At 40.0% G+C, this 18645-nt stretch overlaps 1 protein-coding gene and 3 pseudogenes across 6 annotated transcripts in view; 3 read left to right on the top strand and 1 right to left on the bottom strand.

The window, feature by feature from the left end:
- Positions 1-18645, bottom strand: part of RAD54B (RAD54 homolog B) — a 250288-nt gene that overhangs the window by 218318 nt on the left and 13325 nt on the right. For all 6 annotated transcript variants that reach the window (XR_002135967.3, XM_088799052.1, XM_019713370.3 and 3 more), the window contains exon 3: positions 13578-13749. Coding sequence is in view for 5 of the 6 variants with exons in the window: in XM_088799052.1 (XP_088655178.1) it covers positions 13578-13749 (172 nt within the window). In the remaining variant the exon portion in view is untranslated. The remainder of the gene's footprint in view (positions 1-13577; positions 13750-18645) is intronic.
- Positions 408-3971, top strand: LOC109435435 (mitochondrial glutathione transporter SLC25A39 pseudogene; annotated as a pseudogene).
- Positions 4428-6107, top strand: LOC109435449 (tubulin alpha-1A chain-like; annotated as a pseudogene).
- Positions 10668-12940, top strand: LOC109435450 (ubiquitin-conjugating enzyme E2 variant 1 pseudogene; annotated as a pseudogene).

The following is an 18645-nucleotide window of genomic DNA, read 5'->3' as shown; positions in this document are numbered from 1 at the left end:
CAATAGGCGCAAGCAACTGAGGAATTGTCTTCGGAGGAGGAGGGAAGAGCAAGTGTTTCTACTGCACTGATCAAAGAAATGTGTGCAAAATGGGTCAAAGTGCAAATTTTTGTTGAAAAATATCACCCTGATAAAGCTGCTGTAAGTCATGCCGCTAACACTTTCAATGATAATGCTATGTCTCACTTTAGACAAATTTTAAAACATCGGAGAAAGCATATATCAATTGAAAAATTTTTAGTGAGGAAAAGATCCAGTGAGTCTAAACCAGGTGTCAGTGGTGTAAAAAAATCAAGGGAAGGAATGGCAGGAGAGGAGTCACCTACAGTGATTATGGAAGAGGGCTACAGAACACCTGAAGAACAGTCACCTATTGTGATTATTGAAGGGGACCCCCTATTCAAACCATGACTATCATCATTGCAGGTAAGAAAAAAATTACTTTCATTTTTATCATCTACAGTACTGTTTTTACATTGTGTTTATTTATTATTGCTTTTACAGTACATTATATTGTGTTTATTGCTTTCATTGTGTATCATTTTATGGATCCATGGTATCTTTAGATAGTAAAATTCATGCTAAATTGCTGTTTTAGGGGTTGATTTTAAAGGTCTGGAACGGATTAATCCATTTTTGCATTACTTTCTATGGGAAACTGTGCCTCGGTTTTCGAACGTCTCAGAACTCGAATGGTCTTCCGAAACAGATTACGTTCGAAAACCAAGGTACCACTGTAGTCAGTAATGTTACAATAACTATATATGGTGCCACGTGGGTACTAGACTTATCAGGGGATCACTCCGTAATATAAATCTGTTATGCTGCATACATGAAACTAATATAATATTGAATGTCAACTGTAATTGAAAAAAAATTTAATTTATTTAAAAGACAAAAGATGCTCCTAGTGCTCTTATCATTCAGAAAATTACAAGGGTTTTAGGAGCTCTGTGCCAGGAACTGCAGGGATAGACCAATATATTCATAGTTATTTTCTATTATCTCAAATTATAAAATTTAGTCTAGCCATGCTACATGAATCACAGATTTACTCTATACAATCTAAACTGACATACATCTACATAGAATTTCTCCCAGTCATCTGTCAAGGAATTCCATTTGGCCAAGTCTTGTCCTTAAGGTACAAATATTTTGAGCAAAAGAAGTCTCTGCCCCAGAAGCTGGTTGGCAGGAACCTAGCCTTCAGTGAAATTTTGTATACTAACAATGTGGCCAAGCTACTCATACTTATTTTAGCCATTTTTTCACTGGATCATTTTTTAGTATAGTTAATATTATGAATGTTGAGGGTGTCTCACCCACATCCATTTCACCCCTTCTTCTTCAGTGGTACTCCTAGGTCTAAGGTTAGGAATCCCTCTGGTCACAGGCAGTGGCCCAATATCAGTATGAAGTTATGGAATCTTATTTAATGATTATGAGTAGGAACCATCTGTCTGTCATTAAACAGATGAGAAAAAGGAAGTACATGGCCCCAACAGTTGCTGGGATCTATCATTTAACATGAGGGGGAACCAGTCAGTCTAAGAATAAAGCCAATTCTGTAAATGACAAACGGGAATAAAATGGAAAGAAGGTGGGCTGATGTTGACATCCTTTCAACTGCTAGACTAGTCAGTCCTAAAGCCTGAAATTTCCGGTACACATAACATTAAAATTCAATTATATAAGCCAGTATTTTTATCATTACTTAAACCAAAAAGCATAGTACCTGATGTAAGAAAAATTTGTTGTGTTGTTTTTCTTTCCACTGTGCTTATCATGCGTGACTATTTTATCTTGCTTAAATCACTACATCCCACATTTTGTTTTTAAATGAGGATTCAAATAAGAAGCATGCTATGAACACAGTTAATTCCCCAAAAAGCAGAGGCTGAAAGCCATTATTATTTCAATTAGTCTACACTGGCCCTCCCAAAAGCATAAAGCAGACTCCCAGAGTAAAGCCCTGTTCAACTAGGAATACTCCCATTTGCACCCACTGCAGGTAACTGAGGAAGTCTTAGACCAAATTACTTGCTAGAGATGAAGATATTTTCCAAAAGACGGCTTAGGGAATACACCTCACACAAAGTTTATAAAGCCGTAGTTTTTTTTAACCTTGGGGGAGGGATGTCAAGAATTACATGCCTGTTTGAGAAACTCAGTAAAGCTTCTTAGAAAAATGCAGGAATTGCCTCCTATTCATCTAGCTGTGAGAAAAGGATTACTGCTCTGGGGTTATGGGGTTGGCCAAACATACAACATCTGACACTACACAGATGAGATCAACAGCAGTCACATATACTCACAGCCTGGGGGAAAAGGACACCACACATGCAGGGCTGCACAGGGACTGACCTTTGGAACAGAGTGAACCACTAGGGGGCTGTGGGAGGCAGGCTTTATAATAGCAAGAGGATGGAGTGTGCCTGGCTCCTGTGGGGGGATGTTATTGGCTTGTTTGAATAATTCTGTAGCTGGCAGGGAACTGAAAACTGCTACTCAGGGAACTGGTTTATTTAATAGGAGGGCTGTTTAAATGGAGGATCTTATCCTCAGGAGCAGAGTGGGGAGGGCAACTTGCAGTTAGGTCATTCAAGGTCCTCCTGATTTTACCAGATGTCAGGGCAGCACACAACATTGAGCCTTAATCTTAGGTCTTACACTACACACTCCCCTATGGAGATACACACACACTACCCTCTAGAATTCATGCTAATTAAGAAACATGAATAGACAACAGAACGGTGGTTACCAGAGGGGAAGGGGGAAGACAAAGAGGGTAAAGGGGACCCAAAACACGGCGATGGTAGACTAGACTTTGGGGGGTGAGCACACAACAAAGTATACAGATGTTGTATTATATAGTTATACACCTGAAATTTATGTTATTAACCAATGTTACCTAAATAAATTTAATTTTATAAAAGTGGGGGGAGGGTTCTGGGCAAGATGGTGGAGTAAATAAACACTGCTTACCACCTCCCACAACCACATTAAAATTACAACTAAGTTGGCACCAGCCCAGCTGGTGCCCAAATGGTGCCTGCTGTGCCACCTGGTTTCAAGATCCCACATGCTTCACTGGCACCATGGGTGCCTTTATGAAGACTGAGACATGAGGGCACCAGGATCCTGTGGAGTGGCCGCCCAGGCACCCTGGTGATCACTATGCCAGCCACCACCATCTACTTTACTGCCCACAACTAACTCAAGGCCTTCCATAGTTGTCGAGCCCTGACCTCTGACCTCTATGCAACTATGGTGGCAGGCACACTGGCCCGCTTAGGCACCATGACTGCTGTGATCAGCCCCCTAGAGCTGGTAGACAAAACTGCAGGCTCGGCACATGTCATACGGGGAACTAGATGACTGTGTCTGTGCTGCTGTGGCTCAGGATGGCTGGCACTCACTGTGGCTGGGATGGGGCACCACTATCCTTTGGGATATGTTTTTTCAGCCCTGTACTGGTTCAACTATGAGCTGGTGAAGAGCTGGCTGAGTGGGCTCAGGCAAAAAGAACGGACATCGGTGGGCTTCAGCTCTGTGGCTGGCAGCATCTCAGGGAGAGTGGCAGGCATCCTGATTCTACCCTTCGACATGCTGAAGATACAACGCCAGGTTGGCTGGGAGCGGTGGAGGCTGAGAGAGTGTCACCCCTGCACGCTACCAACAACATCTGGCTGTTACTGAGGAGGATCCGGACTGAGTCAGGCACCAGGCGATTCTTCGCAGGCTTCCTCCCAAAATCATCAAGGCTGCCACCTTCTGTGCCATCATGATCAGCACATGAGTTTGGCAAAAGTTTCTTCCAGAGGCTCAACTGGGAACAGCCTCTGGAATCTGTGAAAAGATCGAGTGGATTTGGGCCCAATTTCTTGCATGGATGGGGTGGGGTAGAAGGAGACAGCCAAGTGCCTTGTGGCCAGGGGAGGGGACTCATTTTTCTTCCCTCTCAACTGTGAGCCCCAAGGGTTGGGTGCCACCCCTCTGGGCCCACCCAGGCCCCCTTCAGACAGCTTTCTTCATGCTGATCCTCATTCCCAAGCCCCAGGATCATCTTTTCCACTCCATCCCCCAAGTTCAAGATTAAATCTATTAACTCTTCCCCCCCCACCCCACCCCTCCATTTCCCTATGTGTTTGTTGTAGCTAGGCCTGCCCCCAGGAGCCACAAAACCCTGGGCCTGGTGTAATCTGAACCCACCCCTGTTAATTCCTTGAGTCTAAAGCTGATGAACTCCTAAAAAAAAAAATTACAACTAAATTATACAATAATCAAACTGGAGAACCATCTGAAAAGTAGCTGAACAGAACTCCTATGACAAAGGACATAAAGAAGAGGCTACATCGAGACTGTATTGAATGTCAACTATAATTGAAAATTTTTTAATTTTTAAAAAATAAAGAGGGCAGGTTCTCTTACATCGACCGCCTAAGAGTTGCGCTATAAGGAGCAATAACTTCTTCCTCTCAGCCATCCACCTGACAGCCACAAAGCAGCAACAATACATGAGTGCATCTCCATCCATGTTGGCCAGGCTGGTGTCCAGATCAGCAATGCCTGCTGGGAGCTCTACTGCCTGGAACATGGCATCCAGCCCAATGGCCAGATGCCGAGTGACAAGACCATTGGAGGAGATGACTCCTTCAACACCTTCTTCAGAGAGACAAGCACTGGCAAGCATGTGCCCAGGGCAGTGTTTGTAGACCTAGAACCCACTGTCATTGATGAAGTTCACAGTGGTACCTACCACCAGCTCTTCTACCCCGAGCATCTCATCACAGGCAAGGAAGATGTTGCCAATAACTATGCCCAGGGGCACTACACTATTGGCAAGGAGATCACTGACCTTGTCTTGGACCAAATTCAGAAACTGGCGACCAGTGCACAGATCTTCAGGACTTCCTAGTTTTCCACAGCTTTAGCAGAAGAACTGTTTCTGGGTTCACCTCCCGATGATGGAAAGTCTTTCTACCGAATATGGCAAGAAATCCAAGCTGGAGTTCTCCATTTACCCAGCCTCCCAGGTTTCCACAGCTGTAGTTGAGCCCTACAACTCCATCCTCACCATCCACACCACCCTGGAGCACTCTGATTGTGCCTTCATGGTTGACAACCAAGCTATCTACAACATCCATCATAGAACCCTCAATATTGAGAGCCCAACCTATACTAACCTGAACAGGCTGATAGGTCAAATTGTATCCTCCATCACTGCTACTCTCACATTTGGTGGAGCCCTGAATGTTGACCTGACCAAATTCCAGACCAACATGAATGCCCTATCCCCTCCATCCACTTCCCTCTGGCCACATATGCCCCTGTCATCTCTGCTGAGAAAGCCTACCATGAGCAGCTTTCTGTAGCAGAGATCACCAATGCGTGCTTTGAGCCAGCCAACCAGATGGTGAAATGTGACCCTAGCTGCCTGTTGTACCAGGGTGACATGGTTCCCAAACATGTCAATGCTGCCACTGCCACCATCAAGACCAAGTGCAGCATCCAGTTCGTGCACTGGTGCCTCACTGGCTTCAAAGCTGGAATTAATTACCAGCCTCCCACTGTGGTACCTGGTGGAGACCTGGCCAAAATACAGCAAGCTGTGTGCCTGCCGAGCAACACCACAGCTATTGCTGAGGCCTGGGAGCCCGGACCACAAGTTTGACGTGATGAATGCCAAGCGTGCCTTTGTTCACTGGTACGTGGGTGAGGGCATGGAGGAAGGAGAGTTTTCTGAGGCCCGTGAAGACACGGCTGCCCTTGAGAAAGATTATAAGGAGGTTGGTGAGGCTTCTGTTGAAGGAGAGGGTGAGGAAAAAGGAGAGGAATACTAAAGTTAACATGTCACAAAGGTGCTGCTTTTACAGGGAAGCTTATTCTGTTTTAAACATTGAAAAGCTGTGGTCTTTTTAGTTAATTTGTGTGTAGCAGTGTATACTCTCATATACAATTACTGACCTATGCTTTAAAACATGACACTTTGTTACAGACCCAACCTGTCTGATGGGTTAAATAAATTATTCCCTGTATTAAAAAAAAAAGGGCCAGCCCAGTGGCTGAGGTGATTGGAGCGCCGCGCTCCTAACGTTGGGGTCGCCAGTTCGATTCCCACATGGGCCAGTGAGCTGCACCCTCTACAGCTAAGATTGTGAATAACAGCTCTCCCTGGAGCTGGGCTGCCGTGAGCAGCCGGAGGTTGGTGTGAGCTGCCGTGTGCTGCCATGGGCTGCTATGTGCTGCCATAGGCTATCGTGTGCTGCCATGAGTGGCCGGTGGCCAGCATGAATGGCCGGCAGCCAGCATGAGTGACCGGCAGCCAGCATGAGTGGCTGGCAGTGAGCTGCTGAGTGCTGCTGTGAGCTACCATGCGCTGCCATGAGTGGCCGGCAGCCATCGTGAGCAGCTGGCAGCCAGGGAGAGCTGCCGTGAGCTGCTGTTAGTGGCCCACCAATGACTAGCGACTGACTGCCTCAGCCGGGGGGAGCGCAAGGCTCATAATACCAGCATGGGCCAGGGAGCTGTGTCCTACACAACTAGACTGAGAAACAACAGCTTGAACTGGAGTTGGGGGGAGGTAGAAGAAAAGGAGGGGGGAGGGTAAATAAATAAATAAATAAAGAGTATAACTTTCAAAAAAAATAAATTAAAATTTAAGTCCTAGATGGCATCTTCCAATACAAGAATGTTCCATCTACATTGAAAATTTGTTGTTTAGTGTAGCCACCTTCATAATTATCTTAGCTAAGAGCTTCTGGATAACTTGCTACAACGTCTCCATCAGCATTTGCTGCTTCACTTTGCACTTTTATGTTATGGAGATGATTGTGTTCCTTAACCTCATCAACCAACCTCTGCTAGCTTCAGACTTTTCTTCCGCAGCTTCCTTACCTCTCTCAACCTTCACAGAATTGAAGAGTTAGGGCTTTGCTCTGGATCAGGCTTCGGCTTAAAGGAATGTTGTGCCTGGTTCCATCTTCTATCCAGACCACTAAAACTTTCTCCATATCAGCATAAAGGCTGTTTCGCTTTCTTATCATTCATGTGTTTACTGGAGGAGCACCTTTAAAATTTCCTTCAGTACTTTTCCTTTGCTTTCACAACATGCCTGTTTGGCACAAGGGGCCTACCTATCTCAGCTTTCACCTTTTCACTGCATTAATCGATTTCAAGTTGGTTCTCTAAAATGTGTCAAAAATAATTACAGTATTTACATTTTTAAGTAAATACAGTTAAAGTATTATATTTTATTAAAATAAATGATTACTTTAAAGTACAAGAATTTCCTATTGTTATTCATTCTTGAAAAACACAAAAATACAGAAAAATGTACATATGCTTTCCTAAACTTCCTTTCTGGAACACTGAGCTCATGGGGTAAGATCAAACACTGCAGTCAGTGGCATGGAAGTATCATTCAACTACAAACATAGCAGCCAAAGTGTTCAACATGCATTCCTCACTAAGCTTAATCATTTCTAGCTTTTGACTTAAAGTGAGAGGTGTGCGACACTTCCTTTCACTTGAGCACTTAGAGGAGATTGTAGGGTTATTAACTGACCTAATTTCAATATTGTTTTGTCTCAGGGAATAGGGAAGCACAAGGAGAGGGAGAGAGATGAGGAATGGCCAGTCAGAGAAGCAGTCAGAACACACACAACATTCATAGATTAAGTTTACTGTCTTATTTGGGGGCAGTTGTAGCACCCAAAACAATTACAATAGTAGCATCAAAGATCACTGATCACAGATCACCATGACAAATATAATGATAATGAAAAAGTTTGAAATATTGCAAGAATTACCAAAATGTGACACAGACACGAAGAAAGCAAATGCTAGTGAAAAAAAGGGGGCCAACAGACTTGTTCAATGCAGGGTTGCCAGAAACCTCAATTTGCAAAAAAAGGAAAAAAAAAATACGTTATCTGCAAAGCCCAATAAAACAAAGTGCAATTGTCGACATTAGAAACGTCTAAACTAGATGTATGAGGTCACACACGAACTCATCCTAAGAAAAGTGCTACATATCTCATTACTGAATATCACTACAGTCACCTTTGAAGTACTCCCTTGGGAAGCTATGCACTGATGCCAGCACCTAGTCCATCCTTCAAAGCAATTTTAGAATTCTTTCTGGAATGGCCATCAGAGCTGTTGTATTACGCTTGATGTCCTGACTGTCATCAAAATGTCTTCCTTTCAATATTTCCTTTATCTCCAGGTAAAGAAAGAAGGCATTGGGGGCCAGATCAACTGAGTAGGGAGGGTGTTCCAACACAGTTATTTGTTTACTAGCTAAAAACTCCCTCACAGACAGTGCCGTGTGAACGGGTGCATTGTCGTGATGCAAGAGCCATGAATTGTTGGAGAAAAGTTCAGTCGTCTAACTTTTTCACACAGCCTTTTCAGCACTTCCAAATAGTAAACTTGGTTAACTGTCCAGTTGGTACAAATTCATAATGAATAATCCCTCCGATATAAAAAAAGTTTAACACCACTGTTACAACTTCGCAAACTTAATTGTCAGACCTTTGTATTGTAGAATTGTATACTTACGACCTACGTAATTTAGTAACCATCGTCACCCCAATAAATGCAACTAAAAAGAAAAAAGAAACGTCCAAACTGCAAACTTTTTATAAGAATTTATTTGAGCCAAACTGATGACAAATGCTGGGGAGTAAGATCTCAAATGCTCCAGAGAATAACAGCTTTGCAGCTTCTTTTATGCATTTGAAATTAAGGAGAGAAGGAAAGAAAGATTACATGGAGGTGGAAGAAAAGCAAGGCAGGGACTGGGTTATAGGATAGTTAATAAGAGTATGTGCTCTCTTGAGGGTGGTTATGCCTATTTCAAGGGTGTGTTAATCTAGATGCACAGAAATAAGGAAGGGCTTACTTAAAGCAAAAATAAACCTTTTACTAAAGAAGATATATGCCTAGGGCGTGACTACCCACCATGACCTGCCCAATTAGGAATTTAAAATCACATCACCCTGTGATGTTACTTTCCCTAGAACCCCTGTTTTTGTCCACACAATAAAATGAGGTATGTCTATATACCGAAGGAGTGACAATTAAGTTTGCGAAGTTGTTGCAACAATGTTGCTAACCTTTTTTTCGTATCAGAGGGATTATTCATTATGAATTTATACCAACTGGACAAACAGTTAACCAAGTTTACTATTTGGAAGTGCTGAAAAGGCTGTGTGAAAAAGTTAGACGATCTGAACTTTTTGCCAACAATTCATGCCTCATGCATCATGACAATGCACCATCTCACCTGCCACTGTCTGTGAGGGAGTTTTTAGCCAGTAAACAAATAACTGTATTGGAACACCCTCCCTACTCACCTGATCTGGCCCCCAATGACTTCTTTCTTTACCCAAAGACAAAGAAAATATTGAAAGGAAGACATTTTGATGACATTCAGGACATCAACGGTAATACAACGACAGCTCTGATGGCCATTCCAGAAAAAGAGTTCCAAAATTGCTTTGAAGGGTAGGCTAAGCGCTGGAGTCAGTGCATAGCTTCCCAAGCGGAGTACGTCAAAGGTGACTGTAGTGATATTCAGCAATGAGGTATGTAGCACTTTTTCTGGGGTGAGTTCGTGAACTTAATTGTTATACCCTGTACTATATGATTCTATTCATAAGAAATATCTAGAATAGGCAAAACCATAGAGCCAGAAAGTGGTTTCTGTCTCTAACCAATTAGTGGTTACCAGGGCTGGGAAGAGAGTGAGGAATGAGGAGTTGACTGCTTACTTGTTCCAGGGTTTCCTTACTGTGTGATGACAATGTTCTGGAACTAGATAGTAATAATGGTTATACGACACTGTATTCATGCTAAATGCCCCTAGACTGTACACTTAAAAAGGTTAAAATGGTGAATTTTACATTATGGACATTTTATCACAATAAAAAAAAAAAAACATTTATAATTTAAATATAAATAAAACCAATAAAATTCAAAAATCACATTAATTTAATGATAGTGATTAACTTACTGAAATTAAACTGCTAATCATAATATAAATATGGTACTAACATATTCTTTTGTTGGTACAGGTTCTTTCATGTTCAAAAAGCCTGTTCTCCAATAGGGCATATTATAGCTCTATTTGAATATACAAAACCTTGATTTGGTAGGAGTATTCCTTGCACATTCTGTCCACCCCTACTGTTATTTACAGACATGAAATATTGTAATACTCAATTATAGGGTGACATCCAAAAGATCCCAACACTTGCTTATATACTTTTACTCATATCATTTAAAAGAAAACACATGAGGCAAAATGTTAGTAACTATTGAATTTAGGATAATAATTGGATTATTCTCTTAACTTCTCTATATGCAGGAAATTTTTCAAAATATAAAGGTGATTGGGAAAATGAGGAAATAGTTTAACTCAGACATATAGGCTTGGACCTCACTTCAAGGTGCATTAGACCTACCCTGTTTCTCCGAAAAGAAGACCTAGCTGGACAATCAGCTCTAATGCATCTTTTGGAGCAAAAATTAATATAAGACCCGGTTTATATTACTTATATATATTATATCATGTTATGTTATGTTATATTATATTAAATTATATTATATAAGACCTGGTCTTATAGTAAAATCAGACCGGATCTTATATTAATTTTTGCTCCAAAAGATGCATTGTAATTAATTATCCGGCTAGGTCTTATTTTCGGGGAAACACAGTAGGATTGAAAGACTATCAAAAGGTGAGTGCAGGAGCGACAGTGACGCAAGATGGCAGCCACCACGGGCTCAGGAGTAAAAGTCCCTCACAATTTTGAACTGTTGGAAGAACTCGAAGAAGGCCAGGAAGGAGTAGGAGATGGCACAGTTAGCTGGGATCTGGAAGATGACGAAGGCATGATACTTACAAGATGGACAGGGATGATCATTGGACCTCCAAGAACAATTTATGAAAACCAAATATACAGCCTTAAAATAGAATGTGGACCTAAATACCCAGAAGCACCCCCCTTTGTAAGACTTGTAACAAAACTTAATATGAATGGAGTTAGTAGTTCTAATGGAGTGGTGTACACAAGAGCCATATCAGTGCTAGCAAAATGGCAGAATTCATATAGCATCAAAGTTGTCCTCCAAGAGCTTCGGTGCCTAATGATATCTAAACAAAATATGAAACTCCCTCAGCCACATGAAGGACTGTGTTACAGCAATTAATCAAAAAGAAAAACCACAGGCCCTTCCCCTGCCCCCATTCAATTTAAGCAGTCTTCATTTTCCATAGTAAATTTTCTAGCTATGTCTTGTAGACCTCAAAGTACTGAAAAGGAAGCTCCCATTGAAAGGCAGTTGTTTATCTTAAGATATTGTAAATGATACTAATTTTTTGTTCATTTGAAATATATAAGTTGCGCTATACAAAAAAAACAATAGGTGAGTGTATACAATATACGTCTTTCATCTCCATACTTTTCAATATACAACATCTCTCTCCAGCAATCACCCTAAAAAGCAAGATTCTTCTTATAATGCTCTTTTCCCCCAGTTAACCTCTCTTTCTGAATGAGAGGCAGGAAGGTATCAGGAGATTGGCACAGGTTTCTCAGTCCAGTGAATGTACTAAATCAGAGAAGGTTTAAGGGATGAAGGGTTGAATAAATTAACTCCATCTTCAATTTATCTTAACTCTTAACTCTCTTCTTATATTTAACAGGGAAGAGAATGAGAAACTATAGTAGAACACAAATAATGCCCAAATCAGTAACACGAAATATATTATACTATAGAGTCTAAATATCATCCTCTGGTGAAGAGATTTACTGGCACGATAGAGAAAAAAAAAACAAAACAAAACAAGGTTGACAGGAGATAAGAAAGCCTGGGAAAATAGGATATTCACCTAACAAAGGCGGAAGGAAGAAAAGAGGAAGGGAAGTGAGGTGGTAAGAAATAAAGAGAGAGCAAGTCAGTGAAACAGAGCAGCAGCTAAACTGCTATGCCCAGAGCAGAGCCATCTCTAGGGATATCACTGAATTGATACCAGCTCCAAAAGTCCTTCCCAACTTTGTCCTGACACTAGTTATACCTTTTGAAAAGTTATAAGCAGCATAAATGATACTAAGGATCCTGGCCAGTTGGGAAAATACAGAATTCCTTTCTGCCCCAACAAGAAATGAACCAATTTTATAGGTGAAATTAATTAATCATCACAAAGTTCAAGAACTTCCTTCAAAAGGGTAAGCACTTAAGGCACTTCATTGATTTGCATTGATCTCTTAAGTATGGCAGTTATTATTCTATAGACCAGCAGATGGGGCTCTCTCCCTGAATGTGTTTATTCAACCAAAAAATTTTAAAAATGCAATTGGGAAAAATGTAGTCTTTTTTTTTTTTTTTTTTAAAGATTTTATTGGGGAAGGTGAATGACTACTTCCAGGATTTTTTCCAAGTCAAGTTGTCCTTTCAATTGTAGTTGTGGAGGGCGCAGCCCAGCTCCAGGTCCAGTTGCCACTGTTAGTTGCAGGGGGCGCAGCCCACCATCCCCTGCCGGAGTCAAACCGGCAACCTTGCGGTTGAGAGGAGCCCACTGGCCCATGTGGGAATCGAACCGGCAGCCTTTGGAGTTAGGAGCACGGAGCTCTAACCGCCTGACCCACCAGGCCGGCCCCAAAAATGTAGTCTTAATGTTGCCTTTCACAAGGCCAAATAAACATCTGTGAACAATCCTAATTATTTTTTTAATTACGTAAAAACTACCAATCTACTGCTGATCCAAACTCATTATTTTAACTCAATTCAACAAAGAGAGGAGGGAACATTTGTTAAATGCTTGGTTTTCCTGAAATTATATACCTCCATAATTCAAAGCTAACTGATTTGAAGTTACTCCATGGACTATAATGAATTAACAATTTTACTCATTTCAATTTCACCTCTCCAATTTTAGTACTATTACTGTGTTTCCCCAAAAATAAGACCTAGCCAGACAATCAGCTCTAATGCATCTTTTGGAGCAACAATTAATATAAGACCCAGTTATATTATATTATATAAGATCCGGTATTATATATTTTATATTACATTATATTATACCCGATCTTATATTATAGTAAAATAAGACTTGGTCTTATATTATAGTAAAATAAGACTGGGTCTTATATTATAGCAAAATAAGACTGGGTCTTATATTAATTTTTGTTGCAAAAGACACATTAGAGCTGATTGTCCGGCTAGGTCTTATTTTCGGGGAAACACAGTCATAGTTTTTTAGAAACTTTTTTTTTCAAATTTTTACACACATTTTGGTACTTGGAGAAAAGACCGTATTTGACCAATAAGTTTATAATGAAGTCTTAGACATACATCTATTACAAAGTACAAGATTTGAATTACAAGGTTATTAATCCAATCATTAAAGATAAATTATGACAACAAAAAATCTGAATTATCAACAATCTAGTGGTAATATATCAATAACTTTTGAATATAACATATTCATTCTTATAATCAACTTAAGTAATACTGCAATAAAACTGGTCAACTGTAAACCCTATCAATAAAAAATACAGTCTTACCTATATGATGTAGGTCTACTGCTGTCATTGCAGATGCTTCAAAACAATATTTTCCCTTGTAATTATCCCTGTGATTAATTTCTCTAGCACTTTCTTCAGCAGGTAGAAGATTTAAACTGCATATTCTGGGATCAGTTTGTGACTGGAGAAAAGTAGTCTTATTTGCTGCGATCTAAGAGAATGAAATATGTATTTAATGCAGAAATTTAATCTAATTTTCCATATTTTTACAAAAGAAAAGATATTCCTGGGATTTGCATCAAAATAATGAATGGGAGCTAGGGAGAGAGTTAGGGAGGTAAAAATAAAGCAAAAATAAAGCTTAATTTAAAATATGAACTACCAGTTTTTCTATATCTAAACAGGAAAGAGATATTTTTAAATAAATTTAAAATCCAATTTTCATTATTTTTAAAATTAGTTTTAATTATGTCATAAAAGCTAAAAGACGTAACAGAACGAAAATTGTGCTAAATTATAGTGTTCTTTAAACAACATATCAAAGAGCTTTTAATCAAGTAATATGCTACTCTGTCATTTGCTCTTTCTCTTGCTAAATTTATCAGTATTAAGATAAACACTTTAAATATTGTTAAATTTTTATGGTATTGTCACTGTGTTCTTTTTTTAAAGAGTCCTTATATTTCACAAATACAAAAATATTTACAAAAGACAAGATATTCCTGGGATTTGCATCAAAATAATGAATGGGAAGGAGCTAGGGAGAGAGAGAGGTAAAAAAGCAAGATTGGTCATGAATTGACAATTGTTAGAACTAGGTATTGGGTACATGGGAGTTCTTTATATACTAGTTCCTCTATCTTTACTTTTAGTTTTAGTATTAGTTTTCTGTTGCTGCTGTAACAAATTACCACAAACTTAATGGCTTCAAACAATGCAAATTTACCGTTTTATAATTCTGTAAGTTAGAACTCTACCTTGAGTCTTACTGGGCTAAAACCAAAGTTATCAGCAGGGCTATATTTCTGAAAGCTCTAAAGGAGATTACATTTCTTTGTCTTTTCAAACTTCTAAAAACACCCACATTCCTTTGGCTTGTGGCCCCTTTATCCACTTCAAATCCAGCTATGTTGCATCTCTCTGACCCTGCTTCCATAATCACATCTTTCTCTAACCCTCTCTTTTGTCTCCCTCTTCTGCTTTTAAGGACATTTATGATTGTACTGAGCCCACCCAGATAATCCAGGATAACCTCCCCATCTCAAGGTCCTTAAAATTAATCACTTGGTCAAAGTTCCTTTTGCCATGTGAAGTAACATATTCACAGGTTCCAAGGATTAGAACGTGGACATTTTTAGAGGGCCATTTTTCTGCCTACCACAGTATATTAGAATTTTTCGAAAATAATACTTCACAACAGACACAGCTATGATACCTCTATAAATATTCATTATAAGAAATTTCAGAGATATTAAAAACCCATCTGGTAAGATTTTAAAGTAAGTCATAGTAATAAACCAATAGAGATCATAAATTTTATTTTTTGCAACATTTTGAGATTCAAAGTTACAGAAACATTCCAAAAATAAGTCCCATGTACCCTTTACCCAGATTCACCATTTGATTACATTTTGTTACATTTACTTCCCCTCCCTCCCTCTGTGTGTGTGTGTGTCTGTGTGTGTGTGTGTGTGTACACCTTTCAGAATAAGCTGTAGGCACTGGCTCCTTTCCCTCCAAATACTTCAGTATTTCCAAAGAGCAAAGACACCACATTCGATAATCACAGTAAAATTATCAAAATCAAGAATTTAACATTGGTATACTACTATTATCTAATCCACAGTCCATATTCAAATATAGTCCCTTATCCCTAAATTGTCTTTTATACTTTTTTCCCTGAGCCAGGATTCAATCTCAGGTCATACATTACACTTAGTCATTATGTTTCTTTAGTTTCCTTTAATCTAGAACAGCTCCTCAATCTTTATTCGTATTTTATGACTTTGACATTTGTGAAGAATACAGGCCAACTATTTTGTACAATATCCCATAATTTGGATTGTCTGGTATTTCCTTATGATTAGTTTCAAGTTATGCATTTTGAACAGAAATATCACAGCTCATCACATTGGGAAGCACATGATATGGATTTGTCCCATTATTGGAGGTATTCATTTGATTAAGGTAGTGTCTGTCAGATCTCCCTGCCAAGTTAATATGTGCCCCTTTATAATTTTTTAATGTTAGGAGATGCTATTCAAACACTCTACTTCCTGATCAAACATTCATCCACTACTTTTGGCATCCATCTAACACTATTAATACTTCTATTTTTATGATTTAGCATTCCATTTCAAGAAGTTACTCTTCTCTTTTATTTACTTAGTATGCATTCAGACTCCTATGTTAATCAAAGAGTTATCATCTACCAGTATAATTATTCTGATGCTCAGTGGCCCCAAATTTTGTATTTAACAGACAAATTAAGTAGAAAAACTCTTAACTCACCAAAATAATATTTTCTTAGTATGAATTAATTCAATCTAAGAAGAAAAATAATTTAATAACAAAAATTTAAGAATATAGTAGACAAAGTAAGGGGGAAGGAGAGTTGCCTACTTGGACTAATACTGTTAGGCTTCTCACGTTGCCATGCTTAAAATAGCTGTATAATTTCATAAATGCCTACTTCGTTCGTTTTAAAAAATAAAATAATAGAGTTCCGGTCAAGATGGCAGAGTAAGTAAACGCTGTGCTTGCCTTCTCTCACGACCACGTGAAAAGTACAACTAAAGTACAGAAAACCATCATTGAGAATCACCAAGTCTAGCTGAACAGAAGTAGACTGGTAGGAGGGGAGGAGATGTGGAACAGGCAGGCCCCACATCCATGTATGTCGGTTAAACACCGGGAAGATGTTTTCAAGGTCCCGCTAAGGAGCCACGCATCAGGCTCCGCAACCCTGGGCTCCAGGGCCGCAAAAAGAGATCTCCATAACTTCTGGCTACGAAAACCAGCAGAGATTGTCACTGAGTGAGATTGAAGGTGGCTGGAGTCCCAGGCATTCCTCTTAAAGGGCCCATGCATGGGCTTACTCGCTGATGGATTCACTCACTCTGAGCTCCAGTGCTGGGGCAGCAGCTCAAAAGCACCAGAGACATACAGGGAGTAACTGAGTTGTCTGGCTATCGGGTGAGGGCTAGAGGGGCAACTTTCTCCCAGACAGAAGTGCTGGCAGGTGTCATTCTTCCTTTGTTGAGCCCACTCCGCTGGCAGCCTGCAAAAATAGGTGGCTGCCATATCCGAGTCTCCATCAACCTGGCTAACACTATTTGCCCCACGCTGGTGATTCTCTGAGACTCCACTCCACCCAAGCAGCTACTTCCAGTGGCTTTCCCATATAAATGGCCTGTCTTGGCTCATCTCTCAAAGGTTCACAAACCCCAAACAAGTAGCATCTGGCCTCAATGTGCCTTGTACAACTTGCTGAGCAGCCACAAGCCCAGCAATAACAGCAGCTGGCACCTGTTCACAGCTTAGCCTCTCCCAGGAACCTCCAAGCCCAGCACAAGGCAACCATATGCAGATTACTCTGTAGGTCATACCAAGTGGCTCCAGGCAGGGCACAGGCAGCAGCTGGCCTTGGTCTGCCACAGCACCCCTCCCAAGAAGCCTCAGAACCAACACACCTGGTAACCAGTTTCAGACTACACCAGAGCACCACCCAAAGGGCAGACACCAGAGCCCGGTTAAAGCAAATCCTGCTCCGTAGGGTCACCCCTGCACAAAAGCTCCTCCACTGTAGGAGCTTTTGTGCAGTCCTTACAACCAATCAGCCTGAAGGTCAATCCCTCCCACTGACATACAAACAGCAACCAAGGCTCAACTACAACAGAAGGGCACACAACCCACACAAGGGACACACTTGGAGCACCTGGCTCAGGTGACCAGGGAGGCCATGCCATTTGGGCCCCCAGGACACCTACTATATAAGACCACTCTATTAAGACATAAGAGCTCTACCTAACACATAGAAACAAACACAGGGAGGCAGCCAGATGCGGAGACAAAAACATGTCCAGATGAAAGAACAGAACAAAGCTCTAGAAAAATAACTAAACAAAATGGATACAAGCAATCTACCAGATGCAGAGTTCAAAACACTGGTTCTTGGGATGCTCAATGAACTCAGGGAGAACTTCAACAAAGAGATAAGAAACATAAAAGTAGAGACAGAAAACATGAAAAAGAACCAATCAGAAATGAAGGATACAATTACTTAAATGAAGAATACATAACAGAAAATCAACAGTAGATTAGATGAAGTAGAGGTTCAAATCAGCGATTTGGAAGATAAGGTAGCAGAAAACACCTAACCAGAACAGAAAAACAACAAAAAAAAGAATACAAAAAAATGAGGATAGTTTAAGGGGTCTCTAGGACAATATCAAACATACCAACATTCACATCATAGGGATACCAGAAGAAGACAGCAAGGAATTGAAAACCTATTTGAAAAAATAATGAAGGAAAACTTCCCTATCCTGGCAAAGGAAACAGACATACAAGTCAGGAAGCACAGAGTCCCAAACAAGATGAACCTAAACAGGCTAACACCAAGACACATCATAATTAAACATTATGCTAACTGAAAACACTTGGCAAGAAAAAGCTAAAGTAGTTCATCACCACCAAACTAGTATTACAAAAAATTTTAAAGGACTTCTTTAAGAAGAAGAAACAAAGAAACATAAAAAATATAAGTAATAAAATGTCAATAGCTACATATCTATCAACAATTATTTTACATAATAATGGATTAAATGCTCCAATCAAAAGGCATAAGTTGGCTGAATGGATAAAAAAACAAGAGCCTTACATATGCTGTCTACAAGAGATTTGTTTCAGATACAAAGAGACACACAGACTGAAAGAAAAGAGATGGAAAAAGGTATTTCATGCAAATGCAAATGAAAATAAAAAGCTGGGGTAGCAATACTTAATCTAGACAAAATAAACTTTACAAGAGACAAAGAAGGGCCCAGTAATCCCACTTCTGGGTATTCAAAGAAACCCAAAACAGTACTTCAAAGGGACATTTACA

The sequence above is a fragment of the Rhinolophus sinicus genome, chromosome 6 (assembly GCF_057876585.1).
Source record: "Rhinolophus sinicus isolate RSI-liver-muscle chromosome 6, RSI-T2T, whole genome shotgun sequence".
Taxonomy (NCBI): domain Eukaryota; kingdom Metazoa; phylum Chordata; class Mammalia; order Chiroptera; family Rhinolophidae; genus Rhinolophus; species Rhinolophus sinicus.
The sequence above is the reverse complement of the archived record's forward strand: the minus strand, read 5'-3'. Positions and strand labels throughout refer to the sequence as shown.